This window comes from Scophthalmus maximus, chromosome 4 (assembly GCF_022379125.1).
Source record: "Scophthalmus maximus strain ysfricsl-2021 chromosome 4, ASM2237912v1, whole genome shotgun sequence".
Classification (NCBI taxonomy): domain Eukaryota; kingdom Metazoa; phylum Chordata; class Actinopteri; order Pleuronectiformes; family Scophthalmidae; genus Scophthalmus; species Scophthalmus maximus.
In genome coordinates this window covers 4,691,972-4,712,361 of record NC_061518.1, presented here as the reverse complement: position 1 = coordinate 4,712,361, position 20,390 = coordinate 4,691,972, and the positions used below count along the sequence as shown (strand labels likewise).

General features: G+C 42.0%; 2 protein-coding genes across 3 annotated transcripts in view; one reads left to right on the top strand and one right to left on the bottom strand.

Moving 5' to 3' along the window:
• Positions 1–53: 53 nt before the first annotated feature.
• Positions 54–10,025, bottom strand: taldo1 (transaldolase 1). The gene is made up of 8 exons (XM_035628904.2): positions 9,822–10,025; positions 5,983–6,106; positions 4,231–4,338; positions 3,327–3,458; positions 2,483–2,658; positions 1,833–2,030; positions 659–804; positions 54–543 (listed from the first exon to the last, which is right to left on the bottom strand). The coding sequence occupies exons 1-8, from the start codon at positions 9,919–9,921 to the stop codon at positions 511–513; spliced, it is 1,017 nt and encodes a 338-aa protein (XP_035484797.1). The 5' UTR covers positions 9,922–10,025; the 3' UTR covers positions 54–510.
• Positions 10,026–12,951: 2,926 nt separating this feature from the next.
• Positions 12,952–20,390, top strand: part of tspan4a (tetraspanin 4a) — a 119,379-nt gene continuing 111,940 nt past the window's right edge. Inside the window, exon 1 of one of the 2 annotated variants that reach the window (XM_035628995.2) lies at positions 12,952–13,074. The gene's annotated coding sequence lies outside the window, so the exon portion shown is untranslated. The remainder of the gene's footprint in view (positions 13,075–20,390) is intronic. The other variant, XM_035628996.2, reaches the window with a different exon arrangement.

Sequence of the window (20,390 nt, the reverse complement as noted above, 5' to 3'; positions counted from 1 at the left end):
GTAACACTGCAGCCACTCAGCTGGTAACAAAGACAAATACAACCAACCAAGCATGAAGGCTAAGGTGTTTCTTTATTCAAAAGAGAAAAATATAATCATCTACGGAATGATGGTACACTTGTCTTTATTAACCAGATTTTGGAGCATATTTGCCGTCGTCCTTCCCCCCCCCCAAAAAGTACACGGTCCGTTCTAGTAGTCACATGATTACCATTTAAAGAGACTCATTAAAGTCTCATTAACACATTTATTTATTTTGTTCCTTTCCGTTCAAACATTAAGACTATTTTTACAACTCCACACCAATATTAGCATTGATCACAATTTATGTTTGGTCAGAAAACGGCCAGTCCCAGACTAAGAGAGGAAAGGTGTCCACTCGCGAGGTCCGAGGAGTTTGGTGAGAAGGGGGAAGGCCTTCCGGTGCTTTGGTCCTCCTACTAGGTAACTAGGGCCTTCGAACTCCTCACGCTTCCCGTCAACGCAGCCGGAGCTGCCAAGATCTGCCCCTTACTTTCCGTTTTTCACGTTGAGCATTTTCTCCTGTAATTAAAAGAAAGAGATGAAGTGTGTGTCAGCATGCAAAGCTTGGCAACCCCTTGCATGAACGGAAACATCTCTATACTTCTTTTGGGGGAAAACCTCTCCCCCTTCTTACTTTGATCATGGTCTCCAGTTTGATGCCGTCTGCAGCGAACTTGCGGATGCCATCGGACAGTTTCTCCACGGCCATGCGGTCCTCGTTGTGCTGCCAGCGGAACGCCTTCTCATCCAGGTGGATCTTCTCCAGATCACAGGCCTTGGCTGCAAAAACAAAACCGTCAACGTGGAAACGAGCGAGTTTTTAATTTTAATGAGCTTAGTGCATGTGCAGGGGCCTCTCTCACATGCCCTTCATCCAACCAATAAATCAAGAACGCTCCCTCTTTCTGTCAGACCTCAAATAACCGCTCATCTGTTCGACGCCAAACTGCGCAGGTGTATTTCTGAGGACCCCAGAAGAGATGCAGTGTCGACTGTGAAGTTTTGTGGATGAGACCCTGACCCAAACCACTCCTTTTATTTTAAACTGAACTGGCTGTGTAAAGCTACAACATCAACACTGATATCACAATAAGCAGCACAACATGGGCATATACTCCTGAACCAGCATGTCCGAAGTTTGACTCCCGGCTCGCTCGCTCGCTCTCTCTCTCTCTCTCTCTCTCTCTCTCTCTCTCTCTCTCTCTCTCTCTCTCTCTCTCTCTCTCTCTCTCTCTCTCTCTCTCTCTCTCTCTCTCTCTCTCTCTCTCTCTCTCTCTCTCTCTCTCTCTCTCTCTCTCTCTCTCTCTCTCTCTCTCTCTCTCTCTCCCTCTCTCTCTCCCTCTCTCTCTCCCTCTCTCTCTCCCTCTCTCTCTCCCTCTCTCTCTCTCTCCTCTCCCCCCCCCCCCCCCCCCCCCCCCGTCTACCAGGAATTTCTGATTACTATGAAAATGTTTTTTGACAAATCGGACAATAACATGTGCATGTTTAAGGAAGTGAAAACAAATTCCTGGATCCGCTCATATATCCGCCTTCCACTCCAAAAGAAATTTGCGAGTTCTCCCTCGGCTCATACCCCACCCCGCCGAAAAATTTCATGGAAATATGCTGAGAAGTTTTTGCGCAATCCTGCTAACTAACAATAACAGACAGATGAAAACATAACCGCAGTGGCGGAGGTAATAATGATCTATTCTATCGTAATAATAATGATAGCAGCAGGTGTCAGTGCAACATTGTTTGAATCAATCAGGTTTCCTAAGCATTCAGATTTTTGTTTTTATTGACGGCTTCGAGTAACAGAACAGCACCTTTCTCCACACTGAGCATCTCCTTGACGGTGCTGTGATCCTGGCTGAGCTCCGCCAGCAGCCCGGGGGAGATGGTGAGCAGGTCACAGCCCGCCAGGGCTTTCACCTGACCCGTGTTTCTGAAGGACGCGCCCATCACCACGGTGCTGTAGCCAAACTTCTTGTAGTGGTTGTAAATCTTGGTCACACTCACCACACCTTGGGAGGGGGCAAGAAATTAAAAAGAACGGATGCATCGTAAGACTAACGTGCAGACAAACTCAGGTTCACAAACCTACCACCACCACCACCACCGCCGCAGTTTCACCACAGTGTTTACAACACGCCAAATCAAAAGTTCAAACCTGACAGGATCCGTTGCTCTGAACAATTGTTCATTTTTCTAAACTGATCCGCTCCGCAAACAGCAAGATATTACAGTTGTGCTTATTGGGCTTGTGTAAGGCTCTCCTGTGACGCTGGACTACGACAGCAGTGGTGGAAGAGTTTGTAACCTCTTTAAGCTGCTCTTCAACTTTCCCCTGAGTTTCAAACATATTACAATTCTGCCGAAGCATTTCAAGTGACTCGTTTTCAACAATGCTGTCCTTTACACTATGACTTCCACATATGACTTTTGCAGGAATTGCAGGTTTTCACAACTTTACTACCTGGGTCTTCGTGCGGCTCGTAGCTTTTGCGGTCGGTGTTCTCCTTGTACCAGTCGAGGATTCGCCCAACGAAGGGCGATATGAGCGTTACGTTTGCTTCTGCACAGGCCACAGCCTGAGCAAAAGAGAACAGCAGGGTCATGTTGCAGTGGACACCGTGCTTCTCCTCGAGCTCCCTGCACACAAAAAATATATATTTTATTCAAAGCCCACAAACAGCAACATGTACAGGTGTGAACAGGATTTTCTCCCCTGATTTTTGGCTGTGATTTGCAAAACAAAAAAAAATATGGTTTTCTATTTTTTCCCCCCACGATTTAAAGATGTTCTTCTTTTAGAGCTGCAGCAGTTAATCGATTATCAAAAAAGTTGGTGATTAATTAAGTAGTTTTTATTGAACATTCTCTGATTTCAACTTCTTAAATGTGAATAGTTTCTGGTTTCTTTGCTCCTCTATGACAGTAAACTAAATATCTTTGTGTGTGTGGACAAAACAAAATCTTGGGATTTTGGGAAACACGATCAACTTTTTGTGGACCAAACAACTAATCAATTAATCTGGAAAATAATCATTATCTGCAACTCTATTTGCTTTGATTAAACAATTTTTTTAATCTTTATTTTATCTTCAAGAGAATCTAAACCTCTTAACTGAAAAACAATAGTTGCAGCGTGGATGCCTCTGGGGAGCACGTGGGCTTTACGAAGCAGGTGTAACAGGCCGTGCAAGGCAAAAATCGCTTTCATTCCTGATAGTCGAAACCCATCAACGTCTAAAAGATAGCAGACCGAGATGTAATTAATCTGAGTGGAGCGGAGCATACCTGACATAAAAGGTACTCACTTGCCAGCCTGGATCCCCTCCCAGGTCGACGACAGCTTGATGAGCACACGCTCCTTGCCGATTCCTGCCTCTTCGTACAGAGCGATGAGCCTTAGGGCCTTGGCGACCATTTCCTCTTTGTCGAAAGAAAGTCTGTTTTTACGGGGGTGAGACAACACGGTCCTTCAGCATTGGAACAACGTTTTTCAACTCTTACGTCCACATTTTTCCCAACATACTTATTTTGTTTGCTTAATTACAGTGGTTTATGGGGACTGCTGTTGCTCAATAGGGAGTTTAGGTTTATTAATTGCAGTAGTGGCTTGATCCTCTAGCTGCTGCTGTTCACATGTTCACGAGCAAGACTTTGAATCCAATTGTTCCCTTTGAGGACATTATTAACTAGAATGTCACACCGGGACAGATAAGATATACCCATGGCCCATATCTTGGCCCATGCCCCATCTTTCCAGCAAGTGACATTGGTAATCATCTTTGTAGTTTCCAGGGTAATGCTGTTGACAAACGAAACTAACCGACCCACCGGCGAACAAAAAACTAACTGTAGCGATGAACATCCCGTCCTCGGCGGAGGTAATAACCCGGTCTCTCTGAATACAAGCTGTCTGAAGTCTATTGCCGTCAATAATACAGCTGCTCACATTGTCAGTACACACCTGCAATAAGAACGCATCTTCAGCGATGACTGTATCTCACATCCCTACTCTATACGAAAATACAAAACGTACGCCGTTTCTGTTAGCTGCGACCAAATTGTGTTATGTTTAGCCAGTCTGACAATGACAGACGAGTCGTTTTTGTGAGAGAGAGACTGAGAGGAATGTTAACACCGGGTCTGAGCAGGGCCAATTGAATTGTTTCCCGTCACCATTTTTCAGACTGTGACATTGTAATTTGCACCTACCTGGCATCCACCTCGGTCGAGACTCTGCCCGGGACCTTCTTGAGGATCTCTAGGCCGAAAGACACAAACAGCTTGTCCATGGTGTTGGCTACCTGCTCGTCTTCGGTTCTGAACGGGAGGAGGAAACAATACGAAGATGATCAATAGGTCACTGTCTCAGACATCCATGAGGACCGTACCTTATATTTTTCTCTAACACTTTTGCGATAGACATTTGATTTTAGTGATGTGAAAGTCCTATTTTTTTCATCCGTCCTGATTGCCCACTCACTTCCTGTTGAGCATGGCTAGTGCAGTGTTTGCGAAAAGTTGTTCGTCTCGAGTCCCACGAGCCTACGAAATTTGACGCATGTAGCTGATACTACTGAAACTATATGCCAGGTGGTACAACCCTCAATGACAAAGGGAGGGGGCTATGGAGTAGAGCTGCAACAGTTAATCGATTAGTAATCTACTACTAAATTAGTCGCCAACCATTTTGATAAGCAATTAATCGTTTCAAGTTGTTTTTATGAAAAAATAAGTCAAAATTCTCTGATTTAAGCTTTTAGATGTGAATATTTTCTGGTTTCTTTGCTCCTCTGTGACAGTAACCTGAATATCTTTGGTGCGTGGACAACACAAAACATCATCTTGGGGTTTTGGGAAAAACGATCGACATTTTTCACCATTTTATGGCCCAAACAACTAATCGATAATGAAAATAATTGTTAGTTGCAGCCCTACTATGGAGCCCCCTCTGCCACACCAAGGCCCTTTGTCCCTGAGTAGCGGGAACCATATATATTTTAAGTCTTTGTCTATGAAAAGATCGTAAAAAATGCCAAATACTGAGAGAAACAAAAAGGAATAAGAATAATCCTAGTTTTTATAATCCTAAAGTTTTCCAGGTTTTCCTGGACGCGTGGGAACCCTGCAGACTGAGAGACTACTGACAGGCTGCTTCACCACCGGGTTACGACAACTGCATCAGCATGTTGCAGGGGGAGAAGCAGGACTCACAGCACCAGACTGAAGAAGCTTTTTCTCGCCCCCCGGTCATAAGACTCCTGAATAAATAATTCCCACCACACAGTCTCTCACATATAAAAAGGTGCAACAAAACCCTGTGCAATATTCAACAACCGTATAAAGCATCCAACACACAGGCACACTCAAAACCTCACATTACAAGTGCAATAACAGTGGCTTTTCGCTGATTTCCATATGCATTTGTTTTCATGTCTTTGTACAGTGAGTATTCTTAATCTATTACTGTACATTTTGCTTTATATTTTACTGTATAATTGATCTTATTATTATAAGTTCTTTATGACGTACTTCCTAGAAAAGTTTGTACTGATATAATCAGTGACAATAAACACCTTGAATAATCCCTTATTCATGGGCTGCTTATTGTACTGCACTGTATCTTTTATCACCTTATCCTACTTTAAAAAATACATATTTTGTCTTTTTAATTATTTACATTATTTATGTTTCCTCCCAATGCTTGTGATGATTTATATTAAGCACTTCGAATTGCCTTGTTGTTGAAATGTGCTACACAAATAAACTTGCCTTGAATTATTTAATAGTAATACATGTTTTAATTTGATACCGTTCCCTTTCTACAGCTACTAACTTATGCATCAGCGTTGTGTGTATTCAGGTTTGACCTCTGGTGCAATCCAAGAGGTACACGACAACTCGAAGAATGATTTAATTTCTAGGACGTCTCCGTTTTGCTCACATGCGCGTGCGACCTCTTACCCGCCTTTGGCGATGCCGTATTTGATGGCCTGATCCAAGAGGCTCTGGTAGGCGGGCATCTTCGCCGCAGCCAGGATGAGCGAGGGGTTAGTGGTGGCATCTTGGGGCTTGTACTCATCAATGGCTGATGATGGGAAGACACAACAGAGACGAGTCACGTTAACACGACCTGGTTTTTACATACTTTGAGTTATCAGTCATCTCATTAAACCCAGGGTTTGTCATTTTATCCATTTAATGTGCCAAAATGTGTGGGTGGGTGCTTTGTATTACATTGGAACAGTTATCCTCGAATTCCATAGATCTTATAAGGGGTATAGGGTAAAGGCAAAAATCTAAATAAAATTTTGGTTTCTAATTCAAAAAAAGTCACTTTCCCAGACACAATGTAAATACACTATTTCAACCTCAGAGTCAAATATCACGCTCAATTCTCTTCTCAGATGCAAGACAAGATTTACCATGAAATTAATTCAGACAAATGTTGTTTTGTGTATGTATCAAGATAAACTAATTCTCAAATACCCATAGAGAACTCTAACTTGTTGAATCAACAGTATACTGCTGCTGCAAAAATAGAAATTGCGCCATCTAGTGAGTAGACTTAATGCTGTGCCGTTCTCTAAAATTGAAAAACCTACTCAGATTTATAAGCGGAAGATAGATCACTTTGGAAATATAAAAGCCTTAAATGGGGCAATGATAATTGATTTAATAGTCTTCTGTTTATTACAAAAGCTTTATTATAAGCTTTTGTGGATTATCAGACGGCAACTCAACTGAAGTAATGACAAATTAACTTAAAGCACAAAGTCACAAGGTTTTTTTTTTAACCCGCAGAACTACTTTTAAAATCACCCAGTTGCAGTTTACAGAACAGAAGAGTTGCAGAGTTCTATTTAACATGCGTGAGCGGCCGGGCCTTTCCCTGGGGCAACGTGGTTTTGTGTAAGTCAGTGTGTTGCAAGCTGTTCAGCCGAAAGAACAAAGCCAGCCTCTGTTCTGTAGCCAGTTGTCTCTCAAACCCCGTGCAATGGGGGGGGGGGGGGGGGGGGGGGGGGGGGGGGGGGGGGGGGAATTCCTCTGGCTAAGTTTGGACTGGATGCTGGTGATCAACAGTTTGAGACACTACAGTTAAAGTGATCATAGCAGTATTTACAGAAGCTGGGGTCTGTGTGCCATATGGACAGTTTTTTTAGAATGTTTCCATAACTCAATAGTGATCACAAATTGCCATCGAGGATATGCATTTTGCATCATTTCAATGTCATCAACTGGGCAAAAATATCGTTTGAAGATAAAGGGTTCGGTTGTATCAAGACAAACCCGTTTCCACCCGCTTAAACAAGTGAAGCAAGCTGGTGGTGTTGCACCATGTTTGACCATGTTCCTGCGTTTCTATGTGAAACAGAGGGGTTGATTGCGGGTTTGATTTCTACACTTGGAACAAGTGAAACAAGAAATGTTACATCACTTGTGTAAAAAAACCTAAATTACACAAAACGGATGAGATGAAAGAGTCCTCAAAAATTCTTATTTGTACTCTAAGATTTGCATAATCTATTTGACTTTGTGTCCCGACTTGCCTGCCCTGTTGGAGAGGTTACTGTATGTTACACTTGCATAAAATCTTTATTTCAGTTATTTTGTCAATTATATTTTTGATTAATGTCTGTAAAAACTGTCTTCTGTAAATCTGTAAAATGTAAAAAAAAAAATTGCAATTGTCTTGTGGTGTTTTTTTAATGACATTTATTGCCTCTCCTTATTAGCTCATCACTCACCAGTCAAGTAACTAACTGCTAACTTCTATGGAAGTTGCCAATTAATTTTCATTGTAGCCTTCTTGTTGAAATGTGGTACACAAATAAACTCGCCTTGCATTGTTATTTGCTTTGTGAAAAAATTAGAACGGCAACTAATCACCTTTGAGAAACTAGAATCAAAGAATGTTTATTATTTTTGATGGATGATCAACCCGAGGCAATTTCCTGCTTAAGAAAAAAATCTGTCAATTATAGTTCAGATTATAATTCCAAGTTAAATTGCAGCTTGTGTTATTGTGTCCAACTACATCATGCATGACTCAATTTCATTCATTTGTCTAACACATGCAATTTAGTGAAATAATATTATAGCATACACATTAACACATTAAAAACATCAGATGCAAACTGGAGCTCTGAACTTAAATGAGAAAATCGACAGTAGAGCTGCAACAGTTAATCGAATAATCAATTACTTAAATAATCGCCAACTATTTTGATAATCGAATAATCGGCTCAAGTAATTTTTATGAATAAAAAAAAGGCAAAATTCTCTGATTTCAGCTTCTTAAATGTGAATATTGTCTGGTTTCTTTGCTCCTCTGTGACAGTAAACTAAGTATCTTTGGAGTGTGGACAAAACAAAACATCATCTTGTTGGTTTTTGGGAAACAAGATAGACATTTTTCACCATTTTATGGGCCAAACAACTAATCAAGAAAACAATCCACAGATTAATCGATAATGAAAATAAGCGTGAGTTGCAGCCCTAATCGACACACTGTACAATATTCTGCAACTATTTTAATAATCTTGTCATTTTTTAAAAAACATTTATTAATTGCGGTTTCTCAAATGTGTCGATTTGCCCCTTTTGTTTTCCGTACATGATATTAGTAACCTGAATTTCCATCTCGTATTGGACTGTTGCTGGCACAAAACAGTTGGGGGAAACCACAGCGGACAACCAGCTGATGGAGCGAATACCTCCCAGTTTAATCAATATACACAATAATCATTACAAGTTGTACAATCATCCGTGGCCTAGACGTGAAAACCCCAGCCACTCCCGTGCTGGGTGGTGACAGTAACACCATCTCCTTCCCAGCGGTGACGTCTGGCTGCACGATCACAACAAACCAGTTCTGTCGTGTCATCCTGAGTCTGCAGGAGGGAGCAGGAGGAGGAACTGTCCACTTTGCATCACAATCAGAAACCAGTGTTACTGCTGCACATTGTTCCTCATTCTGACCCATTGAGAAACATTCACCAACAAGGGACAAACGAGGAAGTCAAAAACCCCCCCACAAAAAACTACATCATCACACACAACTGGTTGCAGTTTTACTACGTACACACATACTCAAATACTTCAATTCATGCTATTTCTGTGGCTGCAGCTAACGATTATTTACATTATGGATTAATCTGTCGATTGTTTTCTCAATTAATCGATTAGTTGTTTGGTTCATAAAATGTTGATCGTGTTTCCCCAAAACTCCAAGATGATGTTTTGTCCACACACCAAAGATATTCAGTTCACTGTCCCAAATATTATATTGATATATTATATATATATATATATATATATATATATATATATATATATATATACACAAATATTCACACTTAAGAAGCTGAAATCGGAGAATTTGGACTTTGACCCCCATAAAAAACTACTTGAACCGATTAATCGTTTATCAAAATAGTTGGCGATTAATTTAGCAATCGATTACTAATCGACTAACTGTTGCAGCTCTAGCTGTGTCACTCGTGAGGCTAATGTAAACAACACACATGCATTAGCATCGCGAGAGTTAGCTAGCTAGCTAGCTAGCTTTTGCTACTGCGGCTAAAGTTGCTACATTTGGTAACGTGAATAACCAGTGATCAGTTCATTATATTCTTCAGTTTTAAAACAAGTACGAGTAAAGCCTCCTCGGAGTCGGAGGGCGTGTTGTCCAGAGGAGGTCGACACCGATGCTAATGACGGTCATTCACCACCGGTGAAGTTTTGTTAGCATCATGCTAAGGCAGCTAACGTCGCAGGAGGTGTGCGTGTGTGAACTTTACCGTTCACGTCCCCCGTGTCCGCCACCACCACCGTGTGCTTCTTCAGCTGGTTGAGCGCCGTCTCCATCTTCCTCCGCTTGTCTGGCGACACAGTGGACATGGTGAGCGGAGGCCGGGACCCTTTTATACACAGAGAGAGAGAGAGAGCGAGAGGGAGAGAGAGAGAGAGAGAGAGGGAGAGCACGTGAGGCCAGGCGGACTGTCAGCGGGGCGGGGGCGCGCAGCGGCAGAGCGGAAGCAGCCGCCGGGAGCGCGCACGACTCGATTTTAAGCTGCGACATGAAGAAACGAGAAAAAGAAAAGAAGACACAAACTAAGTCTTTGTTTATTTAAAAAAAGAAAATGACATGGAAAAGTGAAAATTCAAGGATGATTTTCCACACATTACAAAAATATGATGTCCTTCACGTATCACTCTCTTTTTTATTACTGATGTTTTTCAAACCTGCTCAGTGCGATGGATATAATAATACTACTACTAATAATAATACTAATAATAATAATAATAATAATACATTTTGTTCATAGAGCACTTTTCATTGCTAAAAGCAATCTCAAAGTGCTACAGAGTAAAAACAAGGTAAAAATAAAAAAAAAAAAACAGGTTTAAAAATAAACATCGGTGGAAGAAAAAGTCCCAAATTTAGGCGAATGCTTGTTTAAAAAGAAAGGTTTTTAGACCCTTCTTAAAAGAGAGAGTGCTTTGTGGAGCCGTCAGGTGGTTATAACGGAAGGGAAGTTAATAGATATTAAAGGTTCAGAACTAACCTCTATCATTAAGGATTATCAAGGAAATTGGGAATTTAACTTTTAACAACTCAAACTGTGTGTAGGAAAAGTTCACACTATTCTTATACTATAAATCAATGAAAAGGGAGAAATTGTTAAAAAAATTATAATAAACAAAAACCTGAAACCATGACGCGTAGGACATATTAGTCTATGTTTTAAAAAGTTAAATATGTGACGTTGTTAGTCATAATATCAGGCTCTATCTTATTCAGGGGTGGAGAGTGAGTATAGAGCATTCCACGCTTATACTTCCAACCCACAACATCACAGAAGGAAATATTGCACTTTTCACTCCACTACCAGCTAAACACCAAGACACTGAGTTTGTACATGTATAATATAATCAGCTGATGCACTGTTAAATAAATTACAGTAAAATAATAGACCTCAAAGAACCTTACTGAAAACTTTGATTTTATGTTTTTTATCAGCAAATTTTAAGTTGTATGGTATTGGAAAGGTGTCCCGCTGAGGCTCCACATTCACAAGGCCCAAACTTTTAATAAATTGTAAATCCACCATGGCCGACGACAACTTCCAGCCAGAGGGGGCATTTTTTTCTGAATAGTGTGAACTTTTGACACTTTGAGTTGGTAAATATGACACTGCCAGAAATAATGCTGACATTTTCTGGCGTCCTTAGTGATAGCTGTTAGTTCTGAACCTTATATCAATCACACCAATCAGGTCTCAAGACTTCAATTTCCACCCCAAGCAAACAATGGACTTGTTTATTTTGTCAGAGTACTATGTTTGATATGTTAAGTTTTTTAAGCCTATTTTCACTGTGTTTCCTATGTTGTATAAACAAAGAACATGTCAAAGTCTCAAAAAATACCGTAACAGCCCAAGGATCTCTGTCTCGGTGTGTGTATTCATGTGTGTGTGTGTGTGTGTTTGTGTGTGTGTGTGTGTGTGTGTTGTAGCTGCTCCTCGAGATGGAGCTGGTTTTAAATACCTGACATACAGTTACCTAGTCTTATCCACTGTTTCCTCATCTCGGGGTATAAGGCAGCTTCTAAGAGTCACAAGATTAATGTCTGCTACAAGTGTGTATTGTTTTTTGGACTTTTATCTTTGTTGTTGTTGTTTTTTTGTGGGAAATGTGACCTCAGACAGTTACTTAAACTAAACCAAGTGAAAAGTTTACCTCTCTATGGAGGAACTCGTAGCAACTCTTATACATTTGAAATGCATAAAATGGCCCCAACTAGAAACCACTGTTGCGCTATCAATCAGAAGCCCAAAACTAACTACACAAACAAAATTGGATTCTCTGATATGATTTTTCTTTGGAAAAAAAAGTCAAATGACCTTTAAAAGTTAAAATACTGGATACAAGATGTCTCCTACATCACTGAAATACTACTCTCGATATACTGCATGTGCAATGCAGGCAATGAGTTTCCACATCACACTTGTGTAAGTTGCCTTTCAGAGTGGTTGTGTCACAAATCATGCTTGCCTTAAACACACATTTTGCCATTTTGCCATTTTCTGCAGGCGTCAGACTCTGAACAAACTGTACATCGTCCTGTACTGTGACGGTCAAACATCCAAGGAAAAAAACACTGACCAAACACATTAATGACAAGTAGGAGGATTTTTTATATAACAAACAGTACAAAAATAACTCAATGAAAAAACTATTTATTACAAATATTTAATTATAACAACAACAAAAAAAGCTCATATACTCTGCTCAGGTATAAGCCATGTCTTCAAATCTATATATATATATATATATATATATATATATATATATATATATATATATATATATATATATATATATATATATATATATATATATATATATATATATATATTATGTATATATGTATATATTATGCTAAAAAGGTGTCACAAGGCACAGGCCAAATTACAGTCCTATTAGATTTCTTTTACTTTGTTGAACATTACTGAAAGGCATTCTGATTCAAACACCTATTGAATGTGATAGGCTGTGAAAATAAGTTATCAGTAGATGATAGAAATGTTAGTTTATGAAAAGACAAGAACAGTTGCTTAATAAGCTCCCCGGTGTTTGTGGATGGTCTGAAAACTATTTGTATTAAGTACAAATAGCTGTTTGTATTCATCAGCACCCGCTTTTAAAATAAATCGCCCCCCCTTGAATCTGTTTATAAATTACTTTTGGAAAATTGTCAGGGGGCCAACGAACAGCATCAGCTCTACAAGGGGGGCGATTGTTGCTTTCAAGTTCTGCTGTTAGCCGTACTCACCGCTAGAGGTCGCCTTTTTGTTGTTTGGCGGGTCGGTGACAGTCACACGTGCACCCATGAGAGAGAGAGAGAGAGAGAGAGAGAGAGAGAGAGAGAGAGAGAGAGAGAGAGAGAGAGAGAGAGAGAGAGAGAGAGAGCCTGTGGGAAGGAACAGTTTGAGAAGTTTGGACATACAGTGAGGGAACAGGAGTCAAGACAGAGTAGACAAGTGAGTGGTAAGTCATTTTCACCTTTTCCTCTTATTTTTCAAATAGGATTTAAGAACTAACAGGCTGTTATTTCTGACTTCCCCTCTCTCCTCCACTTCTTATTTTTTCCTTTTTAAGTTCATAGCACCAAGATGTCGTTGATTAGAAGGGATGAACTTGAACTATTCCGTGACTTCATTTATTTTGTGTGAATTTGCTTTTTATTGGTTGTCCCCGTGAGCTCACTGTGTCACCAGTAGTATGGTTTGCTCATGAAAGTAGTAATTGTGTTGTCCATTTTTATACAATCAGTTGCGTAATCAGTATGCGGCGATTTGTGTAAAAAATGTGGTGATGTGTGTCTCTGATTGGCCGGCGAGTGTTTCCCCCGGACCCCGATGAAAGACAGAAATAAACTTGTGGAGAAGAAAAAACATTTCAGAATACCAACCATTCCTCGAGCTATTCCCTCCCAACACTTTTTCTATTTTTTTCTTTTTTTTTCTCTGGAGGGGTTTCAGGAACTTAAGGCCTCACTGACTTCTCAAAGCCACGGCCGGCCGGCTGGCAAAGTGCAGGGGGAATTCACTGCCATACAATGTGCCCTTATGTTGGGTCAGCAGAGGGTCTTAAATTCACAAGCACGGAGCTGCTCCACATTACATGTGGCACATTAAATATTAACATCAACTTTAATGAAGGCAGTAAAATCGGAATAAAAAGGACATATATCCCCAAAACACATAAAACTGGAGATGTTCTTTGTATTCATGCATGGGCCCGTTTCGCTCGTCTTGTGGTGTGTTGGACTTGCTCGTTGCATCAGCGGAGTTTGAAAGCAGGACGATTTCTCAGCTTCAAAAAAGACAAAAATGCTAAATGACAGGTTTTGGCATCAGCCCTGCCGAATCAAAGAGAAAGATTATTTTTAAGAGTAGTTTCTATATATTTTTTCTGCTGATTTTCAACGGTCATAAAAGGGAGAAATATGCTGTCACAGTGGGAGAAATGTGCCATTTTTATGTGCACTGACAGAAAACACAATAGACCAGGAAAAAGAACCCCAACATTTCTTCATATATTCATTTTTATCAGCAGTTCAAACAGAGACAAGTTTATAATGTAAACAACAGCTACTGTAAAAAAAAAAGTAACCCAAGCTTCACGAAGCACAGTTCAACAGCAGCAGCACAAATGACAGTGACCGTAAAGTAAAATAAATTAGCACGTCATTGAAATGGTTCAATGAACAATGGACATTGGTAGGATTTATTTTTTAAGGGATAGATGTACCTGAGTCTACATTAACACTGTATATTATCGATCAACAGTTAATTTGATCTTGTACGTTTTAATTTGAATTAATATGTTCAAATAAGGATGTAAAACTAATGATTCAACTGAATCAATACAAGTTATAGTAGAATAAATCAATTTTATGATATTGGGCGATACCTGATCCAAGTATTAAAGAAAGGATCGGGCTCGATTCCGATCCAGCACATGGCATCGGAGCATCCTTGTCGTTAGTGGCCTTATCTGATTGTTTTGTTACTTTACAAACTGGAACATTAACTGATAATGAATTCCAATCAGTAGATTAATCAGTTATGAAAGTAATCTTCATGAAATCCTTTTAATCGTTCATTTTTTTAAAAAGTAGTTTCATGTAAAAGCGGAGTTATGAAAAATAGGTGCGAATGAAAGATTTAACAGAAACGACTGAATGACTCGCGAGCTGCACTGAACGTCCCAGTGTGTCCAGGAGGAGTCGGCTGTTCTCGTGGCCGCGCTCAAACAGCACTCCGCTAGAAATGTACCACAGGGCTAAGGCCAAATTCCTGTCATGTTACATTTCTTTTAATTTGCTTCCTGAAAAAGACTTGGTTGAAGGCCCCCACCCCGTAGACAAAATAAGGTCGGCTCATGTTCTATGTACGTGTCCTCGAACCGCTGCCAAGGAAATCTCCCGCTCTCTCCGGCTCACGGTGACAGTTTTCTGACACATCCCGGGGATGTGCACGGAGGCAGAAAAGAGAAGGAGGCAACCTCCCTTCTTCTCACGTCCTCCCACATTCCATCAGCTCCAGCGTGGCTGATGAACCGGTGGACGGGCGGCTCCGGACGGTTGGCAGCCGCCCACTGTTTACTTGCGGCCCCCAGAACCACAGCTCCTTCCAGTACACAAAGGTCAAGTTTCCAGTACACAAAGGTCAAGTTATCCAGTACACAAAGGTCAAGTTTCCAGTACACAAAGTTCAAGTTTCCAGCAGTTCTCATTTCTGTGTCTGCGTTTTGTTTTTTCTTGCGGCGTTGCAGTGCATATGGCATCGAGCTATTTGGATGGGACATAGTGAAAACGTGAGGTGTCGCCAGTGTTTTCCTTTCAATCGTCACAGCTGTTCTTATTTGTCCAGCTTCGGCTCCGCGGCCGGCGCGTAGGCCTCCCTGTAGGTGTGGCGACTCGCTGGATAATCGCCCCCCCCTGAACACTAGCCCTACTGAACCGTGGATGACAAGGCTACATTATACTGCTGCCTGCCTGCAGGTGTGTGTGTGTGTGTGTGTGTGTGTGTGTGTGTGTGTACGCCGCTCTGCTCAGAAATCACTCGCCCGACTTTCCCTCAGTTGCTTCAGTACATTTTTTCTTGTTGCCAGATTTCAGCCAGTCCTCCCTCCCCCTTTCTTTTCCCTCACTATATTTCAAACCCGTAGGTTTACTTCACCCTCGTGTTCTCGGAAAGCCCACTTTTCCGTCAGGCCTACCGGGGCGAAGAGAGGGGGCTGAGGGGCACAGGATTCTGTCACGGTGCACACGCACGAACAATATGTGACGTATTTCTTTAGCTCTGCTGATCTTCCCCACGTGCCCAGGCGGAAGGACATGTAGGAGAGCAGAAATGAAAACATTGCATTGTGTCTCAAGGGAAATCAGATAAAGGATAAATAGTGATAGAGGATGAGTGTCCAGTTTTGGACTTTGTTCCGCATCTGTATGCGCAGTGAGAGATGGAGAGAAAACCTCAATGTGAAACAAAGGGAAGAGCATTAAGTCTATAAACCTTAAGGGGGATATCACACGGCAGACCATTGATTGTAGGCGCACTACCCCACAGCAGATATAAGACTATGATAAGGCTTATGTAAATTCATTATTGGGCCAGAATTAGACAATATCCAGGGAGATTAAACTTTTAATTGTTCTGGTGGATTAAAGTATAAGTAACTGCAGGAGACAACAGTGAAGGGATATGATATGGTAATAAAAACAAAACACAGTGTCAGATGTTAGATTGTTAAAACAGTTAAACCCAAATTACACGTCATTTTTCTGTTTTTAAAAGTATTTACAGACTGTCATGTATGTCAACAAGTACGTCCAAAGTATATTTTGGCAACTGGAATTTATACAATCTATGCGAAAAAAATGGATTGATTGATCGAATTTTAGAAAGTGAGTCCAAGCAAACATTTGGCTTGGTCTGTTTGAAAAAATATTACGACCCAGTATAGGCGTGCATCATGCACAGTATACTATGACTTGCTACAACTTGAACATTCCCAGACACGTTTCCTGACAACGTGACTAACAGTCCTGTTTATTAATGTAAATATTGCAAACATGCATGCATTCAAACAAAAACAAAGTTGATTATGCACCGTTCGAACAGAATCAGTCAAATATGACGCACACTTTTCAACCATACAATCCACACAGATTAAAACAAGGAGACGTGTTGTATCCAGTAGTTACCTCCGACGATGGGAGGTTGGGTTTGTCAGTTTGTTTGTTAGAAGGATCATTCAAAAGTTACTCTCGGATTCACGTCAAATCGGAGTTATAGGTCTCCGCCATGGTAACAGGTGATTCAACTTGGGAAGAGTTTGAAAGGATTCTTCACCGCTGCGAGATGAGGGTGAAGAATTTGACATTTGTCGTCATATCTTTCTCAAATACACATCGTTTTTTAAAATCTTGATGGGCAGACGGCGATGGGAACGCAAGTTTCTCTTCGGCCTAGGCGGAGGTCTGCGCTCCCTAGGTGCCCCTGATGACCTCAGGCTGCGTTCAGGCGCAGGCGCTGGACGCCGCGCGAGGCAGATGTTTTTATTTTGCGGCCTGTCCTCTCTGGGCGCCGGGCAAGCGACATGGACGCCCCTCGTTTCCGAAAGGCTCTGTTTCGTCCCCCCCCCCCCCGCTCCTCCCGGTTGAGAGTAACTGCTGAGACGCTTAGCGCCGAGTGAAAAAGAACCCCCCCCCCCACACAAGCCACAACCGCACTCCCTCACTGCTGCTGACTCCCGCTCTCACGCCCAGTTTAACACAGAAAAAAATGAAATACAAGGGAGGGGATTTTTTTCTCTCCCTCCGCCCTCCCTCCTCACTACATGTCTTGATGCTCACACCCTTTATCTCATTCTGTTTCCACCCTAATTCACTCCTCCCAGCTGACGTGCCCAGCCGCACATTGTATTTAAGTCTTGCTGGGCCTCCTCAGTTGTTCTTTGTAGGGGGTTTCAAAATAGCAGCGGGCATTTGCATTCTGGTTCCCTTTCAGCCGCCCCGGTGGCGCAAACTGCAGGCTGATCTTTGCGTAACATGTCATTTGGCATTGCACATGAATGAATTCTTCAAATGTGTAGGCATCCCACAGAGTCAAAGTATTTCCTGTGCAGCGTGGTAAGGCATCTTCCCTTTCCCGACATTCCACACAGCCTCATTTCTCAGGCTTCCTGCATTTTGTACGTAAGTTCTATACACTGGATGAAGCGTCCCCAAGCACGAGCTCGACTCTCATTGAGATTCACTCGTGGCCGGTTCCGAGCGGGTTTAGTCTGACATCACGGAGGCGGGCTCCCCCTCGACGCGGCACACGCTAAAGCCTCGGAGCGAAAGTCAATGTTCGTGACTTTAAAACGCGGAGCATCTGTCTGCCAGATTCGGAGTGCAACGCCTTCCCGAAAAGTTTCCAGCCCCCGCGGTGTCCTGAAGTGCGCCACACTGCATACAAAGTCAATTTGGGGATTTGTGGTGCACAGAATGTCTTGAGCACAGCTTCAGTTTAAAAAATAAAAAAAATAAAAATATATATATATATTTCCCAGCTTATAAAAAAAGAAGGAAGAAGACAATAGCAATTTACATAGACAAGACACCTAGAGCACAGAGGAATGATAGCTTCAGCGAATCTCAGATGTGTCTTCCTTTGCTTGTAAAATCTGGGTTTAGGGATTCGCTTCTTTTTTCTTTGTTAAAAACTGTGCAATTTAGCTCCAGCGCCCCTGTGAATTGCTGTCTTCAAGTCACTGCGGAGACTTTGAATGAGATTCATTCAAGCCGATGTTGTTTCCTTGGCTCAAACCACTCAACCACTCACACATTCTGGTCCTGAATCCACTCTATGTTGCATTATTATATTGTATTATTATTATTATTATTATTATGACTATAGTTTCCTCGTGCACCTTTTTTAAGATGGAAGGCTGCACTGCACAGTCGGCTGCAGCTTCTTATTCTCATCAATGTTTGCTGAAGTCAAACCGTGCACTTGGGCCACCTCACCTGTGCAATCTTTCTAAATCCTGTGCTATATATGTATGTAAGGTTGTGTAGATGTATATACATATATATATATTATTTTTACTGCACATCCACACAGCATGGTACTTATTTAGTCATATTTGTATCCAACCCAAACACACTTTTCCACAAGCAATTACTTACCCTCTTATTAATGTATATGGCTTTTTCGTTAACATTCTTTTGTACAGTTCTTTTCTTCTTCTGTTGTATATTTCGCTATGTTTCATTTCATGACCTACCTCTTCCCCCGGTGCCTTTCGACTCTTGCTGCTGCTGTAACAAGTGAATTTCCCCCGTGTGGGATTGATCAAGTCTCATCTCGATCTTATCTTGATCTCGTCATTATCTTGATCTGATGATGATCGCCTCACGACCGCCGAGTGGAATTACGTCTGTCAACTGTTGCGAATAATGTGAGATCGGTTTTCTGTGAGGAAGCAAATTAAAATGAACCCAAAGGAAAACCCCCTTTAAATCTCAGAACTTATATATTGCCTGGATCAGTAAGACAAGCCTGAATGTGAATGTAGAGTTCAGAATCTTTTTTTTAGCCTGTTATTTTGATCACAAGTGCCGCGAGCAGTGTCGCCCCTTTTTTCCCCCTCTACACCATTTTGCATTTTCTTGATTTGCCATATTTTCTTGTTTTCTCCCGCAGCGTCACATCGAGAACAGTGACTAATATGATATCTTGTTTTCAGGCCATTTCCGGGATGATTCATCTAATTAAATCCCCAAACAGCTCACAGCGGCTAATCTCACACGCCATTAGCCCCCGTTAACAATCATCTCCCCCGGCGCAGTAACTAAACCTCATGTAGACGCTTTTGTTGTCTTGATTACTGTGCCCTTTGTAATCTCCCGCTCCATTCAGACCGAACACACGCACACACACACACACACGCGCGCACACACACACACACACACACACACACACACACACACACACACTCGTTTACCGTCATGCAGACACGGCTGCGTTACTGAGTGAGCGCGATAGGCCCAGAGGCTCCAGGCCTCTCTGGGCACCAGAGCATCTGTTTGGAGCGACCGCTCACTTTTACTGTTGAGAGATGACGAACACGGAGGAGGCGTAAAGTGACCACCAACATGCGCAAAGCGGCCACAAAGAGACTCAAACCCACCGCGGAGAGACGCAGAGGCACCTACAGCGAGATGCCATGATCTCAAAGAGGTGCACGTAGCGACCTCAAAGAGACACAAGATGACCCCGCAGAGACTCAACCCGTCGCATTCGGACGGAAACCACCACGGAGAGACGCAGAGGCGCCTACAGCGAGATGCCATGATCTCAAAGAGACACAAAATGACCACAGGGAGACACACAATGACCCCACAGAGAGACGGGGGAAGAAACAAATAAATTCCAAATGAGTCCTCAGAGGTGCCGGAGGCCTTATTGCCTTATTGTCTAACAATATGTCGGTGCACGTCGTGTTTGCTGTGAGATATTTTAAGACGGAGGGGAATCTTTTTACACACACACACACACACACACACACACACAGACACAGGAGCAATGTGGTGGTGGACCTCATGTGTTGTGTCCCCATCTGGGTCTGTGACGTGATTAACATTCACAGTCTGTCACGCGCAGAGTCCACAGCGACTTGTTCTCATGGAGAAGTTCACAAGGTACCTCTCCAGCGCCACAGCCCGCGGATTAGTCGCCATGGAGACAAATCTGTGGGAAGTCAGGGGGGGGGTGCGATGCCCGGCACTCGTGCTTTTTTCTCTC